This window comes from Ochlerotatus camptorhynchus, unplaced genomic scaffold (genome assembly GCF_037179485.1).
Source record: "Ochlerotatus camptorhynchus isolate MF236.1 unplaced genomic scaffold, CSIRO-AGI_Acam_v1.1 ptg000266l, whole genome shotgun sequence".
Lineage (NCBI taxonomy): Eukaryota > Metazoa > Arthropoda > Insecta > Diptera > Culicidae > Ochlerotatus > Ochlerotatus camptorhynchus.
Genome location: NW_027040756.1, coordinates 3,077,772 through 3,095,449, shown reverse-complemented (window position 1 = coordinate 3,095,449; position 17,678 = coordinate 3,077,772). Strand labels below are relative to the sequence as shown.

The window sequence follows — 17,678 nt, the reverse complement described above, 5'->3', positions numbered from 1 at the left end:
GGGGACCAACGGCTTTGCTTCCCATCCGAAGGAAGGCGTGATCAGAGATGTTATGCCTCAGAACATCCCGGCGGCGCCGACTGGTATTGAACCCAGGCCTGCTGGGGTGAGAGGTAATCACGCTTACCACTACACCACCGGCGCCGTTATTCTTGAGCCTATATAGTATAACATTTTCACTTCGGACCTCCCTGGTTTACCTTAGGGTTGCCACAAATCTTTGTTCGCCGACGACGCATACTACAAAAAAGTTTAGATAGTTTCGCTTCTTATCTACAAAAATGGAAGATTTCTCCCAACGCTTCCGGAACTCAACTTGTAATATTCCTACAAAAGCCTAGAGGTTCTAAATTAAAATGAAATATAATTTAATTTGAGTTTACTTTGCAAACGCTCTGAGGCACTTTTCAGCTACTGGCTAGATCACGGTAAAACGTAACCATGAACTGTCATATGAATAATGACATAATTGTGCAATATTCGATGAACTCACAGATCACAGATCAGAGCAGCAGAACAAGGCAAGAAGCCAAATCATAAGATTCTTGGAATTTTTGTCAGCATAAAATAAATTGGCACCTAGATGGGACATTTTCACGAAGGGGATGGCCCAGGCTTACTGGTTATCATCCATATCTCCCACGTCAAACTTCTAATCTCATCCCTAGACAGTTCAAAATGATTCAAGAGTGTAACATTTTTGGGCGGAAATTTCACCATCCATCCATTAAATTTAGTCAAAACTTGTTTGTATAGAAGTCTTGCTCACTTTTTGGCAATTAAATTTTGTTTCTCAGAACAATTTTGATGCCTACAGGCACTGTAAAGAGCTATGAGCAATGCATCCGGATTACATCTGTTCTGGGAAATTTCACAGCGAATTTTGTGCAGAATTAATGATCTTATGTCAAGTTCCAAGGCCAACGTATTGATCAATTTTGATGATATTTGTCACCAATTACTCGTCAAAGTATAAGTTTCTAATTCCGATTACTAGACTAGGTCGTAGTGGTAAGCTGGAAGCTGCGCAAATTTACTTTTAATCAGGCTTTGTGGACCTCTAGGTGAAAAAAGTCAATCTGCTTTTAAACCGATGATGAATGAAGTTGGGATACATTCCCGCAAAAAATTTCAATTAGTCAAGCGTTAGTGATCGATTCTATCCGTCTAATTTATTTTTAGGACCATTTCAGCTACAGTAATGACCCGACTTTCTCAGCCTCCTTTTTTAAAATCTTTTCTAATGTCCTATCCGGCCCATACGCTTTTTCAGTGGTCTTATTGCACCAAAATACACGTCCATCTTGAAGATGAAAGCATCCAAGCTAATGATAGGTATACCTCGATCATTGATGAGAAAAATTTGGAATTACGGTTTTGTGATTTTTTTTTTTCAGGGAAAAAAGTTTGATAAGTCTGGCAAAATTGGGTCATTGCTGTATTTTTGACACAGTCCATTAAAGAAGCAAGCATAAATTTGCCTATTATGGACAATGTTAGTTTAACTTTTTCCATAGACTGTGATAAATTTATTCACTGGGCTATATAAAGCCCTCCCGGTGTAAACATTAACTTTCTTTAACTAACACAAACTGCATCGATTGGAATTGTATCATATATTTCACACGATGCACCTAGTATCAATAAAACGCAACGCTAGAAGTCACAACCTATAATGTACGTACGACTCCGAATCATCTTCTTTTTTTACGTAGGATTACGTCTTTCGGCAACATATTGGGGGTGCAATTTCAAAAAACCAAAATCAACCGCGTTACGAAAAGTGGTCAGGTTTTGAACACTTATAACTCTGTCAATAGCGGATGGATTTTAATTCTAAGCAAACCAATCGATTGGAAATTTTTCTACAAATCTGCTAAAATGAACACTTTGTCAATTTTCAATTTGTCACTATCGAAAATTATACAAACGTCATACTGTTGCAATGGTGATCAAAATTATCACCGATTGCCTGCACGAATTCCATCCGGTCTCACCGAACGGTGGTTATTCAACCACCTTGTGTTGTGGTGTCCGTTTGACAGACAGCAGAGTTGTTGTTATTCACATCGTCGTGATTGTGCGCTGCTAAATTTGCCGATTTTTTATCACACGGGCTATCGTTATTCGTTTTTTTTCCGTAATATTATTCTGTAATATTGTTCTGGTTGTTAGTGGAAAGTGCAGTTCGTTGCGATAATCGTCTAATTAGAGCATATTTTGTGTTGTGAAAACAGTGAAAAAGTTATCCAATCAGACATTTTGTAGTGTATACTGTCTAGCATTGGGCGATCTTGAGAATCCAATTCCTCTTTGCGTATTAGAGCATCTCCACCGCTGTTTCTAAATCACTTTTGGAAACTGAGCCAGCATGACTTCCGCCTGTGACCAATGCGCTAAACCAGTTAAAGGCGATGAAGAATCCGTCTCCTGCATGGTTTTTTGGCGACAAGATGATTCACCTAAATTGCGGGTGCAGTTTCGAACGCCTTTGGATACGGTTGTGTTTTAAGTTTGTTCTCTGTATTGTGCGTGCGTTCGCTCTCATAGTTTTCGGCTGCAATTACTTTCCGGGAAGTTTTAGAATAGAGAAAGAAAACGTGATTCAACATGTTTGCAAGCATCAGAAGAGATGTCGCGATCTGCGTTGTTTGATTTTCTCCCGGACCAGAAATTAGTGGCATCGCGAGTGATAATTTTTAATTTCAGTTTATTTACGCGCTGCAAGGTGCGTGAAAGAGATCGGCACAATCGGTGTTAATGTTGGCTCGCTTGTAACTTTTTTTTGTTGTGTTTTCGAAAGAAATTGATCGAAATTGTACCAAAAGTGCTTCTGAACGTGTTTCGCAGTTGGGTGTGGTGAAATTCGTGAATTCGCGGTTTATGTTCAGTGAAAATTCCGTGTCACAAAATTGCTCACCGAGTTTCCTTTTTTTGCCGTTCGACGACGACAGGTTTGCGAGAGAAAAATAAGCATCGGGAATTTGCTCCCGGATGTAATGATTTGGTGAGTACGTTCCAGTTAAAAATTGCTCTTATACATATCTCGATTGCATTTTCGAGAGGACGTTCAGAGAGCTTTGAGATTTAGGCGTTGTTGCATTTGCGGGCAGATGAGTTGGTCGCTGGTAAGGGCCAGTAAGTGCTGCCAGCAAATGAATCAAGAGGTATTCGAAACAAAATTGATAAGAAATGTCCATTCAAATCGATTTAGTACAGTTGAACAAATTTCAAAACTATATACGTGCCAGATTTGGAAATAATATTTTTTGAATCTGGAAGTGTGTTTATGATACCATTATCCATTTGATAAAGGTAGAGTGAACATGCGGGGCTTATTGTAAGTAAAAGTGACCTCGGAGTGGTCGTGAATTACCAGGCATTCTGAAATGGGTCACTGGAGCTGCAATAGAGCTAACACCTTCTAACTCCCGGACTAAACCTGCTTTAATTTAAGGGTAATAAAAAGCAGTTTTCTTCCATAATAACACTGCCGGACAGTGGGGGTTAGATTGTACACACACACACACACCTTGTGTGGTGGTGTCCGTTCGGTCGGCATCATCAGCAGCAGCGCCAGCAGCAGCAGTGCTTTCGGCGCGTGGCGTTGATCATTGTTCTCCCGTACAGAACAAAAGGTTGCCCACAAGCAGCGAGCTGCAGCCGACATGAGCGTCCGTTCACCGAAGAAGGAGGAAGAAGCTGCACCGCTACTGATCGGATTCAGTAGCTCTTCGTGAGTCGCTGTGGGCCATCTATGCCGCGCGTCACCCTCGATCCAAACAACATAGAGCTCGCCTCATCTGTGTTGAACACCCTTATAGCTCAGCATTACTCAACCATCACGAAAAAACGGTTCTTTTCAGAACCACCATAAATTATTGTTGCTTAAGAGTTAATTTTCATTGAACGATCGCTCGCCTTACTGCCAGCCACATCACCCCAAAGCTCTTTGATAATGTGCCCAGCAACCAAACGTTTGTGGTCAAATGCGTATTGCAGTGGTACATAAAAATTCTCGCAATGATCGAATACCACATGACTTTGTCAATTAACCAGAAACACTTCGAATTATGGTATGATTTTCTCCAGGACGCTAGAAAAAGCAAAAAAATCTCGAATTTATATGATTGATCGCGATTTGAAAATCGTAGCAAGAAATTCCTCCAAATAATTTTTGATTTATTTTATTATCTATTGAATAAACCACAGATTCCGTGCGTTTTGTGCACGAAAATGCGTAATTTTGTCATCAGAAAACGTTTCCATGATGAGAAAACAATGATTTCCCTAACACAGTCGCCGAATATTGATACCGAGCACGTAATCCTACGTCAAATCAACGATCGTATCTTGGATGCAACCTCTTACTTTTTTTTTGTAAAAATAGGCAACCCAAATAATCCAAACAATATTCAACAAAATAATTGCCCACCAACAACGGTACTGCCATTGCTCTACAGAATGAAGCAACGCACAAAAACAAAGGTCAACGCTCTAATTGTAAACTTCTAAACATCGATTAGACAAAGAAAAAAAGGAAAACATCGACAATTGACAAACGATTGCATCTAGGTTGTTATGCACTACTTTGCAAATCGCACTGACAGGCTGTTTCCCTGTATCCGTATGATCTTGTATGTTTTTATGGAAGTGTGCTGTGTCCTGTGGTGGTGAGTGAGCGCAGCTGATTAAAACCAAAAAAAAAACGATAGATCCGAACGGGGTGTTGCTCTAAGATAAAAAAAAAATATGCTGGAATCATATTGAATCTAACTTTATATTGTTGCTGATCTTGAGTATCTTTCGTATGGTTACATTCCTGACGTGCCAAAATCTAACATCATGAGAATAAACGCAGCTCTTTCATTAAATCATAAGTTAAATGTATATTATAATGTTATCTATATCAATTAGAATGCAATTCTACGAAAGGTGTGACAATGATATAATTGTAATAATAGTTACAAAAGTCTATCACTAATTGAGGTGGACGCGATTGTCGTTTGCTCTTGCTGAAAAATACTCAAAACATGCTACTTCGTCGATTTGCATCGCGTGACGAGTAGACCTTCATTTGATCTCTATCCTAGTGCGCCTAGGGAAATTTACATTAGAATTTGCTATTGAATCGTATGTCGCGTCGACGTCGTCATCGTTGTCCTCATCGTCGTCGTTGTTGTCGTCTTTATCATCATCACTCGCACTGTAGCAATGCGTCGATTCTCTGGTGACCATTCGCGGTCAAGTAAACTCGTGAATAGCAATTCTCTCTCTCTCTTCAAGACGAACATGTGAAAAGGGCCAATAAGCCACATGTAAACAATAACGACGGTCAACGATTTCTCACGAATGACATCACATCCATGCAAACTAACTACACTATCTGACAGAGTAACCTTCTTCTACCAGGAAATCCAACCCTGGATGAGGCTTCATTCGCGAGAAATTGAAGTTTAAAGTCGTTGTTTTCATTTGGCTCAAGGGCCTTTTCACATGTTCGTCTACTCTTTATAAATATTAATAAAATTTCGCGACTCGTGTGGGGACTGCGCATTGGAGCTCTGATGCCGTGCTCTTTAGGAGTATCGGTCTCATGATAATTTGTCCTATCACGCAGGCTAGAGTTGGGATTGCCTGAAATTCAAGAGCTCGGTCATCCGTCTATGCTCGAATCTACCTGCCGTTCAGGGCTGGACAAGTGATTCATAGACAGTACTGAACCAAATGGGTGTAGTAATGAAACGAAACGACTGAATTATGGTACTTTTGTGATTGGTAGCACCATAGGGGAAGGAACATTTTGCTTCTATCTGCAATGAGGATTAAAACGAAGCATCTGGCTACATATAATGTAGTAAATCATATTTGAGGTTGTGTGATAAAATAAGATTAAAGGAATCCTGGGATCATTTAGTAACGAAGAACGAGAAGTTAATGACAACATATAGGTTGATTGTGTATTGAACTGTTAAAAAAAGATATTATTTTCAAAAATGAAACTTAGTATTGAGTAGGACCAACGTAACTATAACTTGATCTTGGAACCAAATGTGTACTTGAAAAGAAAGCAACCAACGAAAAAAATTGGCGGACCAAAAAGGTATTATTGTTCTAATTATAAGTGAGTAACATTTGGAACTTGAGATTGGACTAGTTTAGAGAAGAGAAACATTGACGGATCTACCTCTTTCCTTGCTCGCGTTTTAGTTCTCCGCCGTATTTAGAACCGCTACCAACGAGTTCAATAATTTCGGGTATACTGCTGGCAAACATTGCCTAGAAATTTGAAGGGGGTTTTGATCACTTTTCAGTTCGTTTTCATTTCAGATAGCTGAATCTGAAATGCTTACAATCTAATGTCTGGGCGTTTTGCTTTTGAGTTCTTTTGGTTCTTAAAGCGTAAAGCTAGTAAACAGCTTATCGTAACATATTGGCGTGTCACCGAAGTGAGCTATATTTACACACGTTAAATAATTGCTTAAATTGGGGGGTGTTAACCGAAATTGAACATATGGAAAGAAAAAAACGAAAAATGGGAAAATATGCGGCAGCCAGCATAAACACAAACATGCATGGGTGAAGAAATAACGAAAATAAAAGAGATTACGCGGGTTTTAATTCTATTACTTGATGGCGTGTGAATAACGCTACATGCTATAGTTTTACGAAAGCATCAATAATAAATTGATGTTGGAAAGGGCGCTGACCGGGTTGATGAAAAGCTGCAACCACTAGGGAATGATGAACCTTGGATATGCTGGAAATGTACAGAAATATGATTCTATTTTGCCGAAGCATTTTAAAATACGGCAGCTACCTCTCTCTTACTCGATATTTTCCCCAACCCGAGAGAGATTCATGCCAATTCGATGAATTTTGCCATTAATTTAAAAAATATATACTTTGGTATAACTCGATATCCTCCCTTTATCGATGGCCACCGACAAACCAGTACCAATTGAGAGATGAAAAGAAGTTTAATTGAATAGAAAACTATTCTCATTTATGACAAAAAAGTAATTAAGGTTAATGACGGCTTCAGCACCTATTACATTCATGGAGTAATTTTTATTTTACGTCAATCTCGATGAGCGGTGATTACCAATAGGTGAGTAATCACTAACGGCAATCGAGTGTCTGGGAGCATACCTCCACACTTAGAACCTATTGAAACCATTCCTTTCCTTCCGAAAGAGTCCCGTCTTCCAGATTTCAGAGCTTTGTCTGGCTCAGAAAGATGCCAACGACCTCCGCTGGGATTGAACCCTGATACACTGTGAAAAAAACAGACCCATGATCGACTTAATTTGATGGCGCTAGTAAGAAGACCTTTGTGAAAAAAAAATACAATTAATCGATTGGTGATGGTTCTATTTTGTGCAGAACTCAGAAAGTGGTCCATTTTGCCCAATTATCCCCAAATTACATGATAGTAGCTAATAAAACAGTAGAAAAACTGAATTGACGCCCGGGAAAAGATCTCAAATAGCACCTATCTATAGTAAAAATATCAGGAAAATCAAATGCCACATGTATAGATTTCAAAAAAAGTTCAATTTTGCGCGATTATCCACAAAATACATGATAAAACCTAATAAAACAATTCAAGGCCAACCATTGAAAAGGCCTCAATTCCATTTTGTAAACAAACCTTGTAAGGCCATTTTCTCCCGAACCGAAACCTACACACTTAGAAATAACTAATTTTACACGTGACGGAATCCATGTTTGACATAAAGGATCAGACGTAAACAAATATGTCATGTAAAATTAAGTGTTCCGGGACTGAAAAGTAAGTTACTCGACGAAAAGTACGTTTGATTGAGTTGAATTTCGTGTCTATTATGACTCTATTTTATGTCAAAATTGACGCTCGTATATGTCAGTCTCAGAGCACTTAAATTTACATGATTTTTTCGAAGTGTGTACATTCGCAGACCTAAAAACACAATTGGGTAGAGGAAAATTTCCTCTACCTGTTCATTTTGTTGGGTTTTCGTTTGAGGACTTCGGTTCACGACAAAATGGCCTTACGAAGTTTGTTTACAAAATGGAGTTGAGGCCTTTTCAATTGTTGGTCTTGAATTGACGCCTTATTTTATGCCCAGGAAATAAACTCACATTGCACCCATCTATTGTAGAAATATCAGGGAAATCGAGTGCAACTTATTTCATACACACTACGAAAAAGTCAAGTAAATTTCGGTTCCCTGAAACCGACACATGTAAGCGGCCCTTTTGACGTAAGAATCAGTTGAAAGAAACGAGAAAATAAATTCAATCAAACGTTCTCTTCGCCGAGTTGCTTATGTTTCGGGTTGAGAACACTTATTTTAAATGAAATGTTTGTTTACGTTCCATGGTTTACGTCCAATGTAGATTACGTCTCGTGTAAAAGTAGTTATTTCTAAGTGTGTACTGTATAGACCTCAAACAATGGTTTTGCCCGATTTTCCCTCAAAATACATACTAGAAGCTAATGAAACAGATCAGACTGATTTGGCGCCCGGGAAATAAACTTTTGAAAACTTTTGTACAAATATCAAGGGAATCAAATACAACCCATTTCATACCGTGTGGATTTCAAAAGTCAGTTTTGCCCGATTCTCCCCAAAATATATGATATAAGCTAATAAAGCGTGCCATGGTTTAATAGGTTTTATCATGTATCTTGGGGAGCAATCGAGCAATAAGTACAATTTTTAAGGTATAATGACGGCATAATCATTAGCAAATTTTATGATATTGGAGCAAAATATAATGCTTGATTGCGAGAATATTCATAGCATGTAAAGTTGAAGCTGAGAGTTAAACAGACGCAACAATGACCTCGTTTTCTTAGAAAGAAAAGGTATAATAATGCTATGTCGTTTTTCTCTTCACCGACGGCAGCTACGAAACGACTGCTGCCAGCCGTTATGGAAGTTTCGGTTGCGTTCGGGTGTAAAGACAAAATCATGAAACTCAATCTCACCACCGTTCGGTGAGATTTGCAGCTGGCGAGTTTTGTTAACTTGATATTCTGAGCTGCGATATCACTTGTTGATATTTGTCTACGAAAATCAAACGTGATCTTGTTCTTTGGGGAGATTTGATATTGTGATATTTTCCCAACACTAGTCTGCACAATATTAAATGAATGGTATTCGATTTTTTTTTCCTTTGGTTTGTTTTTTCCGTTGATCTTGTTTTCCGTGCTGCTACCGACGTGCCAGGAAGGCAGCTCCCACACCTGGACTCTACATATCGACCCATCAACTCATGAACCGGGGACCAACGGCTTTACTTCTCATCCGAAGGAAGGCGTGATCAGAGATGTTATGCCTCAGAACATCCCGGCGGCGCCGACTGGTATTGAACCCAGGTCTGCTGGGGTGAGAGGTAATCACGCTTACCACTACACCACCGGTGCCGTTAGGTATTCGATTTCCCTGATATGTTTCATTATGATTGGGTGCTAGTTGAGATCAATTCCCGGGTGCCAAATCAGTTCTAAACTGTTTTATTAACTTCTAACGTATAGTTTTGAGGGAGATCTACACAGTTTGAAATTGGTAACAATCGATTCTCCTGATATTTTTACAATGGATAGGTGCTATTTGAGTTCATTTCCTGGACGCCCAATAAGTTGACAATTGTTTTATTAGGTTCTATCGTGTATTTTGGGGAGAATCGAGCAAAATATACAATTTTTAAAGGTCTACCTACACTATATGAAATGAGTGGCAATCGATTCTCCTGATATTTTAGCAATAGATGGATGCAATTTGAGTTCAATCCACGGGTGCCAAATAATTTTTCAAACGCTTTATTATCTTCTATGATGTATATGGGGAGAATCAGGCAAAATTGATTATTTTGTCGTCATTCGGTTCCCCTAAATGTTTTACAATAGATACTGTTCCATTGACCACTATCATGTATTTTGAGAAGAATTGGGCAAAATGGACCACTTCCTGAGATCTGCACAATATGGGATCACCGATCGATATCTTGTATTTTCTTACATAGTTATACGTATATTGTCGGTCATTAAACTAGCGCCATCAAATTAAGTACGGCTACGAACCCATTTTTTCCAACGGTGTCCTGGGGTGAGAAATCTCTCACTTTCAACCACCGGCACCGTTAGGGAATAAATCATAGAGTTTACAATTTTGGTCAAATGATGCTTTGATGCATGATGTTTCCTCATGCACAAAATTAAAGCTCTAGGACATAATTTACCCCCTGATGATAATAGGTAAATATGTTGTCGAAACCGTCATTTATCCTATTTAATCAATGAAACTCATGGGGATGATTTGCGTAATGATCAATCCCCCCATCCCATCAATTATTATAAGAGTATGAGGGCTTTGACCTGCTTTTTGGAAATCATCAACATCCAAAACCGATTCCAAAAAGTCAATAAAGTCAAAATCATTTGGATGACCATAAACTAAGCTTGAATATGTCTCCTTTTGGCTTCGTCGTGAATGCGCTTCACAGCTGACACGCATGGCACTAAGCAATCTAGAAACAATTCATCCCATGTTTTTACCAAGCGTAGGTATCTGTCATTCGGAAAAAAAATACCTTTTCGCGTTTCATCCCAAGAAACAAATCTGGAGCTGTTGGGTTTTATTTGAATTTTGTAAAGGTTTTATTGCAGCTACAATAATTTCCTATAGTTATATGACGGTCATACCATAGAGGTAACTCTAAGACCAGAAGGTCCCGAAGAAACGTGCTAATTTTTTTGGCTGGTACTCTCTTCGGTCCCAAGCTAATCGATGCATAGGGAAATCCACGAACCCCTCATTTTATCTGTTAAACTTTTATAGCGAAATACTACTAGAATTTCGTCTAGAATGGGGTACGCTCATAGATGTACTTGGGACCAATAGGCTAGTCAAGTAGTGAGCCAATTCAAAATCGTTAGTTTCCACCGGTTGATCATACGTATTCAAGAGATGAACTAGCCTCAGGCTAAAAATCTCTATAATAAAGAAAAAAAAAAAAAAAAAAAAAATCATACGTATTGACATAAAAAGTAAGTCATATTAAATGATTGCTTTATAGTGTCCGACAAACCCAATTTAAATTGCACTCAAAACCCAACAACCAATCCCAATGTTGAGTTATAAGCTGTCCAAATAAAACTAGTTGACTATGGAGCATCCATAGTGATCCAGTGATAAGTACTCAGTTCCAACTTGTAAAAATTCTAAACAACCAGCGCCATTAAAAACATTTTCCACCTTGAAATGCCTAAAACAGAATCAAGGCTTCCGGCACTTTCAAGCGAAATGTACAGAAGAATTTCAACCAAATTGTAAACATGAGTCCACTACTGTAAAAGAAAGTGCAACAGCCGGACCCGTCCGCAAGTAGCTCCAGCCAAGAAACAAGTTTTTCTGTGTTTTCTGTGGATCTCGCTGGGGGAGCCCCAGAGAACCCTACTGCCCCACCGTTTTGATGTGAAGATGATCTTATGGAGGAACTGAAGCTGCCTACGCAAAAGGGGCTGTTCATAAACTACGTAGACAGTTTAATGGGAAGCTTATCGCCCCGTGAATAATTTTGTTTTTCCGGCACGTTTTTATTTTTCTAAAAATATTGGGAAAAATTATCAAAAATCCAAGAAAATCAGTTTTTCCTTAGATTTCTGGGAAAATTTACAAGTAAAAATATTTTTTTCATCTCATCATGAAAAAAAAATTGGACCCTCAGCCAAATCGAAAAGGTGATTTTTTGCGAACAACTTTATGCCATGATGACATATAAAAAATGTTTTTGCACATGAATTTTTATGAAAAATTTGAAAAAATATGATATTTTTAGATTTTTGATATCTTTTTTCAAGATTTTTAGAAAAATTAAAACGTAATTTTTTTTTTCTGAGTGGTAAACTTCCCCTTAATTGGCAATTATGCACGACCCATACAAAATTTAAAAATTGTGCATGGACAATTGTCTACACAGGGAGAGGAGGCGGGTGCAAGAATCCCAAAAAAAAACTGTCTACGTATTTACTGAACAGCCCCATACTGGTAAATGCCTGATAATGAGAAAAAACATTCGCCAAACTGCGCATCTAAGCAGATCTACAGTCCTGGTCGAATTTACATTGAAGGATCTTCCTTCAATTTTAAACACTCGCTATCAGACATCTTCTTGTTTGGTGTGAGTCGATTAAAAACTCAGTTGAGGGCTAGCCTGTTAGACTATATGCCCTGTGAATATTATTGCAAATGAAATAAAAGTCGATAGGCCCTTTTCTAAAGTTACGCGAACATTACGTTATGTGTTCATTTTTAGTAAACACGGCACCGCTTAAACGTCATTCCGTGCATTGACCTGTGCACGGGTGAACTTTTGTTCATCTACTGATCAAATTTGACACAAGAGCGGTGTCTTGTTTACTAAAAATGAACACATAAATAATGCTCTAGTAACATTTAAAAAAGGTCTACACACTTAGAAATAACTAATTTTACACGTGACGCAATGCATCTTTGACATAAAATATGAGACGTAAACAAACGTGTCATGTAATATTAAGTGCTCCGAGACTGAAAAGTTCGTTGCTCGACAAAAGGTACGTTTGATTGAGCGATATTTCGCGTCTGTTATGACTCAAATTTATGTCAAAATTGACGCTCGTATATGTCACTCTCAGAGCACCTAAATTTACATGATTTTTTCTAAGTGTGTATCAATTTGTGTACTCAAAACTTGTTAAGCCCTTTTCACGCGAACCGAAGATCGCCCACGCAAACCAACACCACCATCGAGTAGGATAAATTCTCCCCTCTTCCCGATAGTACTTTTAATTTGCGTGAGCGTTCTTTGGTTCACGTGAAAAGGATCTAACAAGTTGTTTATAAAAGTTAATAGGTCCTTTTCTAAAGTTACGCGAGCATTACGTCATGTGTTCATTTTTAGTAAACACGGCACCGCTCAAACGTCAATTTTTTTCGTACAGTTCGTTCTGTGCATTGGTCAATTGTTCAATGGCAATGGTTGAACCATAGACGAGTGCACGGATGGGTTTGAGTTCATTCACTCGACAAAAAGTGACACAACAGCGGGGCCCGGTTTACTAAAAAGGAACACATGAATAATGCTCGCGTAACATTTGAAAAGGGCCCATCAACTTTTGTAAACAATTTGCTAGGTCCTTTTCACGAGAACCAAAGAACGCCCACGCAAACAAAGAGCACTATCGGGAAGAGAAGAATTTTCCTTACCCGATGGTGTTGTTAGTTTGCGTGGGCGTATTCAGTTCGCGCGTAAAGGGCTTAACCAGTTTTGTGTACCAAAGTTGATAGGCCCGTTTCAAATGTTTAACGAGTATTATTCATGTGTTCATTTTTAGTAAACAGGGCCCCGCTGCTGTGTCACTTTTTGTCCAGAGAGTGAACTCAAATCCATCCGTGCAGTCGTCTATCGGGTAGGGTGAATTCTCCCCTTCTGATAGTGCTCTTGGTTTGCGTGGGCGTACTTCGGTTCTCATGAAAAGAACTTAGCAAGTTGTTTACAAAAGTTGATAGGCCCTTTTCAAATTATAAGCGAGCATTATTTATGTGTTCATTTTTAGTAAACAGGGCCCCGCTGTTGTGTCAAATTTTTTGCAGTAGATGAACAAAAGTTCACCCGTGCACTCGTCTATGCTGACGTTTTACTGCACTTTAAAATTAAAATACTCAAACCAGTATTGATTTTACCCATTAGGAATTACACACATGTGGAATCATTTACTCAGACTCACCCGAGCTATAAGGAATGTAATCACAAATTTCTCGTAAAAATTCGATCAACATGGGCATCTAATTCTACGCAAAAGCAGTCAGATATGTAACGACCAATTTAGCGCCAACTAACTGCACCTTCCGATAGACCAAACTTTTCTGTTGCCACTGTGCATTTCCTGGAGTATAAATGTCAGCTACCAGAAAACAGACAATAATGAACTTCCTTCCCCATGTTTGGTGCGACTCGGCAAATATGGAGAAGCAAATTTCATGCATGAATTCGCAATAGTATCCGAGATTTACTCCTTAGAAAATTTGAAATGTTAGTTCGTCGGTGATGGTAGTGCGAGTCAGCCATGCTGCCTTTGATATGTTGACGCTCCTTACAGTCATTGTTTACGCTTAGAGTTATGTTTCCCAGCATTTTTTTTTGTCCACACCAATCTTGTCGGTGTGTAAATCTATAGGAACATCCCTTCAATTTAAGGCACCTTGTCAGAGCTTAAAATTATTGACTACTCAGGATGAGTGCACTATTAAGTTCATTGCTCTATCCAGAACGTTGGTACCCATGGACAAGGCAATGAAATAGCAAACAAAAACATTGCTGCACTCGCGAAAAGGCGACCCACACCGCTTTCCTTCGCTCACATAGTGTGCAATTGAGGCATTTTTCCATAGATACGAAGTCAATGGAAATAAGTAGCAAATTTGTTTATTATTCAGGTTGGAACCAGTTCCAACCCGTGCGAACCCGAGCTTGTTGTCAGTGTGAACCTCAACCCGAGCCAGGTTATAAAAGCAAACGTTTACAGTGACGTTTGACAGACAACAAGCCGACCCAATCTTGATATCCGAACCAGGTTGGAACTGAATCAAAAACCAATTCGCTAAAAGAGTGGGTAGCAACAAGGAATATTAAACGTGCTGATTGAGCTACCGAATGAGTGCTCTGCTGTCAGTGACTTGTTTACTTCCCAATCTTTCAGACTCTCATGAGGCAGTGAATTTTAAAGACGGATGGCTGTTAAATTCATATGAAAATCACTCATTGAATCTAACTGGTTTCAATCTGATGCCTAGGTTTTAAGACTTTGATTTTCCTATAAAACAAATCATCACAAAATCCCTTGAGAGCTTTAGGAACATTATCCCAAAATAACTGCAAAGTACAGCTCTAAATAGAAAACATTTAATATACATATATAATTTATATACACATCCAGGACATGCCACATTCTGTAACAGTTTTGAATGAAAAACCATATCGAAAACATCATATCAAGAAGACCGGCCAGAATCCAAGAGACAGATATAGTCAGTAACATCAGGAACATAGTGATAAAAAATTAGGATTTATCAGGATAGGTATTTAGGAACAGACTTCAACCGCAAATTTTAAAAGTGGTAAGGGGACGGGGGTAGGCCTTAATATTCAGGATACTTCGCAACACAGTGCTTGAGCAAAGGTAGAAGCAACGTGTAGAAATATTAGCAACTACCCAAACTTCACACAGCCGTAGAATTTGACTCCAATTTGAGTTCCAGTTACTGACTTTTGCTTGAATCACGGTTAGTCATGAACTTAGTAAGAATCCACTAGAATTTGAGAAAATTTCACTTATAGGGGAAATGGATGTAATATCGGCCTAAATGCCCCTAATTTGGGCCCATACATAAATTCAGCAATCGACTGAATTTTCAACAACGACCAAAATCCATTAGTACGGTCCCAATGACGCGTTCATCTAGATAAAATTGATAAGGAATGATTCCTCTATCATTTGGTATAGTTTGTTTATAAGATTGACCTTTATCTCATGAGAAATTGGCAATTAACGTCTTTGTATACAAAAGTAATAACGCCCAAATCCCAAATTACTCAGGATTTGTCCAAATTTTGCGCGATGAAGAGTGAAAATTAGTCAAATTCGAGCAACTTTTTACTCATCCTCAGCGAAATTGAGCAGGCATGGAACTCAAATTTGAAACAGATTCAACGACCGACATCTTCTAAGGTTTAGTTTAGAGCAGTAGATAACGCCGTCGTGCCTGTCTCACAGCGGTCGAGAAAACCGGAGAGTTGCCAGTTTTCTTGATATGTTGTCTTCGATCATGTGTCAGCAGTGAGATCTCTTAATCTGTTTCAGTATCGATTTGATTTCGTTTGTTTACATTTCCTAACATATTCAAGGTTCTGTCAATGCACCCATATGAGTAAGTTAATCAAGCTCCCACCTGAAGAGTTCGAATAAACGATTCAAATTATCGAATAACTCATCTACATCAAGTTATTTTTCTACAATGGCTTATTTTATCACTAATTCAAAATCTTAGCGTAGAAGCAGCCAATCGGTTGTGAAATCAATAGCGCTGTTCTTTCCTTTCGAATTACAGCAGTAACAGAATTAGTCAGCAACCTGCCCCTAAGAGCAATTTTCAAAAATAACTACAGCCGAATTTGTTGAACATAAGAAAAAAAACAAGACTCCAAATCACGTTGCCCCTACAAAGAAAAAGATTCTAAAATGTGTCCTTGAAAGCACTTTTTTCTCTCGATTAACTACCAAAAGTATGTATTTTCATCGAAAACAGTTAAAACTTATAGTCAAAAGCAAATCATAAAAGCATGAAGTTTCAAAACTATTGCAATAGTTTGTCTCACAAAGCCAAAAAAAAGCTTGATTAGAGAAACTGAACAACTGAAAAAAAATGAACGAAAATAATTAATCAAACAGAAACTTATCGTTACTGGAGTTGACTTATGGTTAGCTTAAGCGAATGTTTTGATTCTTTTTTTTTTTATTAATCTTAAGGCTTGATAAAATAATTATAGCGTTTCCTCGTATCAGGATAATGTGCGGAAAGATACAGAGAGAGAAACAGACAGGAGGAGTGCGAATTTTCGCACAGAAATTTACACGTCGTTCGTTGATCTGCTTGGTTATCAACTGGTACCAGGTTTTCTTCGGCAGTAGCGGTACGGGAAATGATTTTTTTGTTTCAAACGGACACTTAAACTTAACAAATGTAATAAACTATACAAACATAAAACGAAACAGTACGGAACATCGAAAGAGTTCTTGAGTTACGAGAAGAAGCCGATGTTCGAACGGGTCTCAATAATTTCGGGGCATCATTCATAATTTGCAACTTTTGAAATCCGTTCGAAGCTTTGCCATAAGTAGCTGATCGGCTGATGTGGCTGATTGAGCTCTATTTAGATCCTAGATTTGGCTTTGGCGTTTGTCGAGTTCTAAATTAGCCATCGCTTAACGTAAAGAAATAGAACAAATAAGTAGATTTGAAGCGGTTGGAAATTTACGAAGCAATTTTAGTTTTCTAATACGCATTCGATGTACGTTGCCAATTGTGGTAGCTCTAAAAGATTCACAGATTCCTAAAATTATAGCAGATGGCGACTGTTTTTTTGTTTGTTTCGTAAACGCACTTCACCAGAAAGAGGCCGCGGTGCGTTTGTTGCCTGTGAAGGTTCGATTTGTTTTTCTTATGATACATTATACCTAAATATTGTTTCTGTTTTTTAGTTGAATAATAGCGTACTGATAATGGAAAAATCAAAAATATTCTAATAGTTTTCATATGTATATAGGCCGAGAAAACCGAAGGAGAGAGTGAAAGGGACAATGAAAAGTTGCTACTTACCAAACCGACTAGTAAAAAGAATACTAAAAACGTTCTGCCAAGCACGGTTTCGCAGTAAACATCGCCGTAACCTACTGTTGACATAGTAACTATGAGAAAATATACACACGTCCAGTATGACAACTGTTGCGGGTTATTAAACTCTAACGGATCGCCAGAATTCTCCAGCTGAAGTAGTGTCAAGGCCCATGGTGATGGCGATGATGACGATGATGTCGAGTTTGTGCGATCAGAGAAGAAAATAAAGAAGAAGAAGAATACACATTAGTT

The 17,678-nt window shown here is 38.4% G+C and overlaps 1 protein-coding gene across 19 annotated transcripts in view; it reads right to left on the bottom strand.

The window, feature by feature from the left end:
• Nucleotides 1-17,678, bottom strand: part of slo (calcium-activated potassium channel slo) — a 265,894-nt gene that overhangs the window by 183,610 nt on the left and 64,606 nt on the right. For 12 of the 19 annotated variants that reach the window (XM_065227090.1, XM_065227092.1, XM_065227075.1 and 9 more), the window contains exons 6-7: nucleotides 17,409-17,576; nucleotides 6,188-6,279 (exon numbers count right to left, since the gene is read on the bottom strand). In XM_065227090.1, the coding sequence (XP_065083162.1) occupies nucleotides 6,188-6,279; nucleotides 17,409-17,576 (260 nt within the window). The remainder of the gene's footprint in view (nucleotides 1-6,187; nucleotides 6,280-17,408; nucleotides 17,577-17,678) is intronic. The other 7 variants (XM_065227078.1, XM_065227089.1, XM_065227076.1 and 4 more) reach the window with 1 other exon arrangement.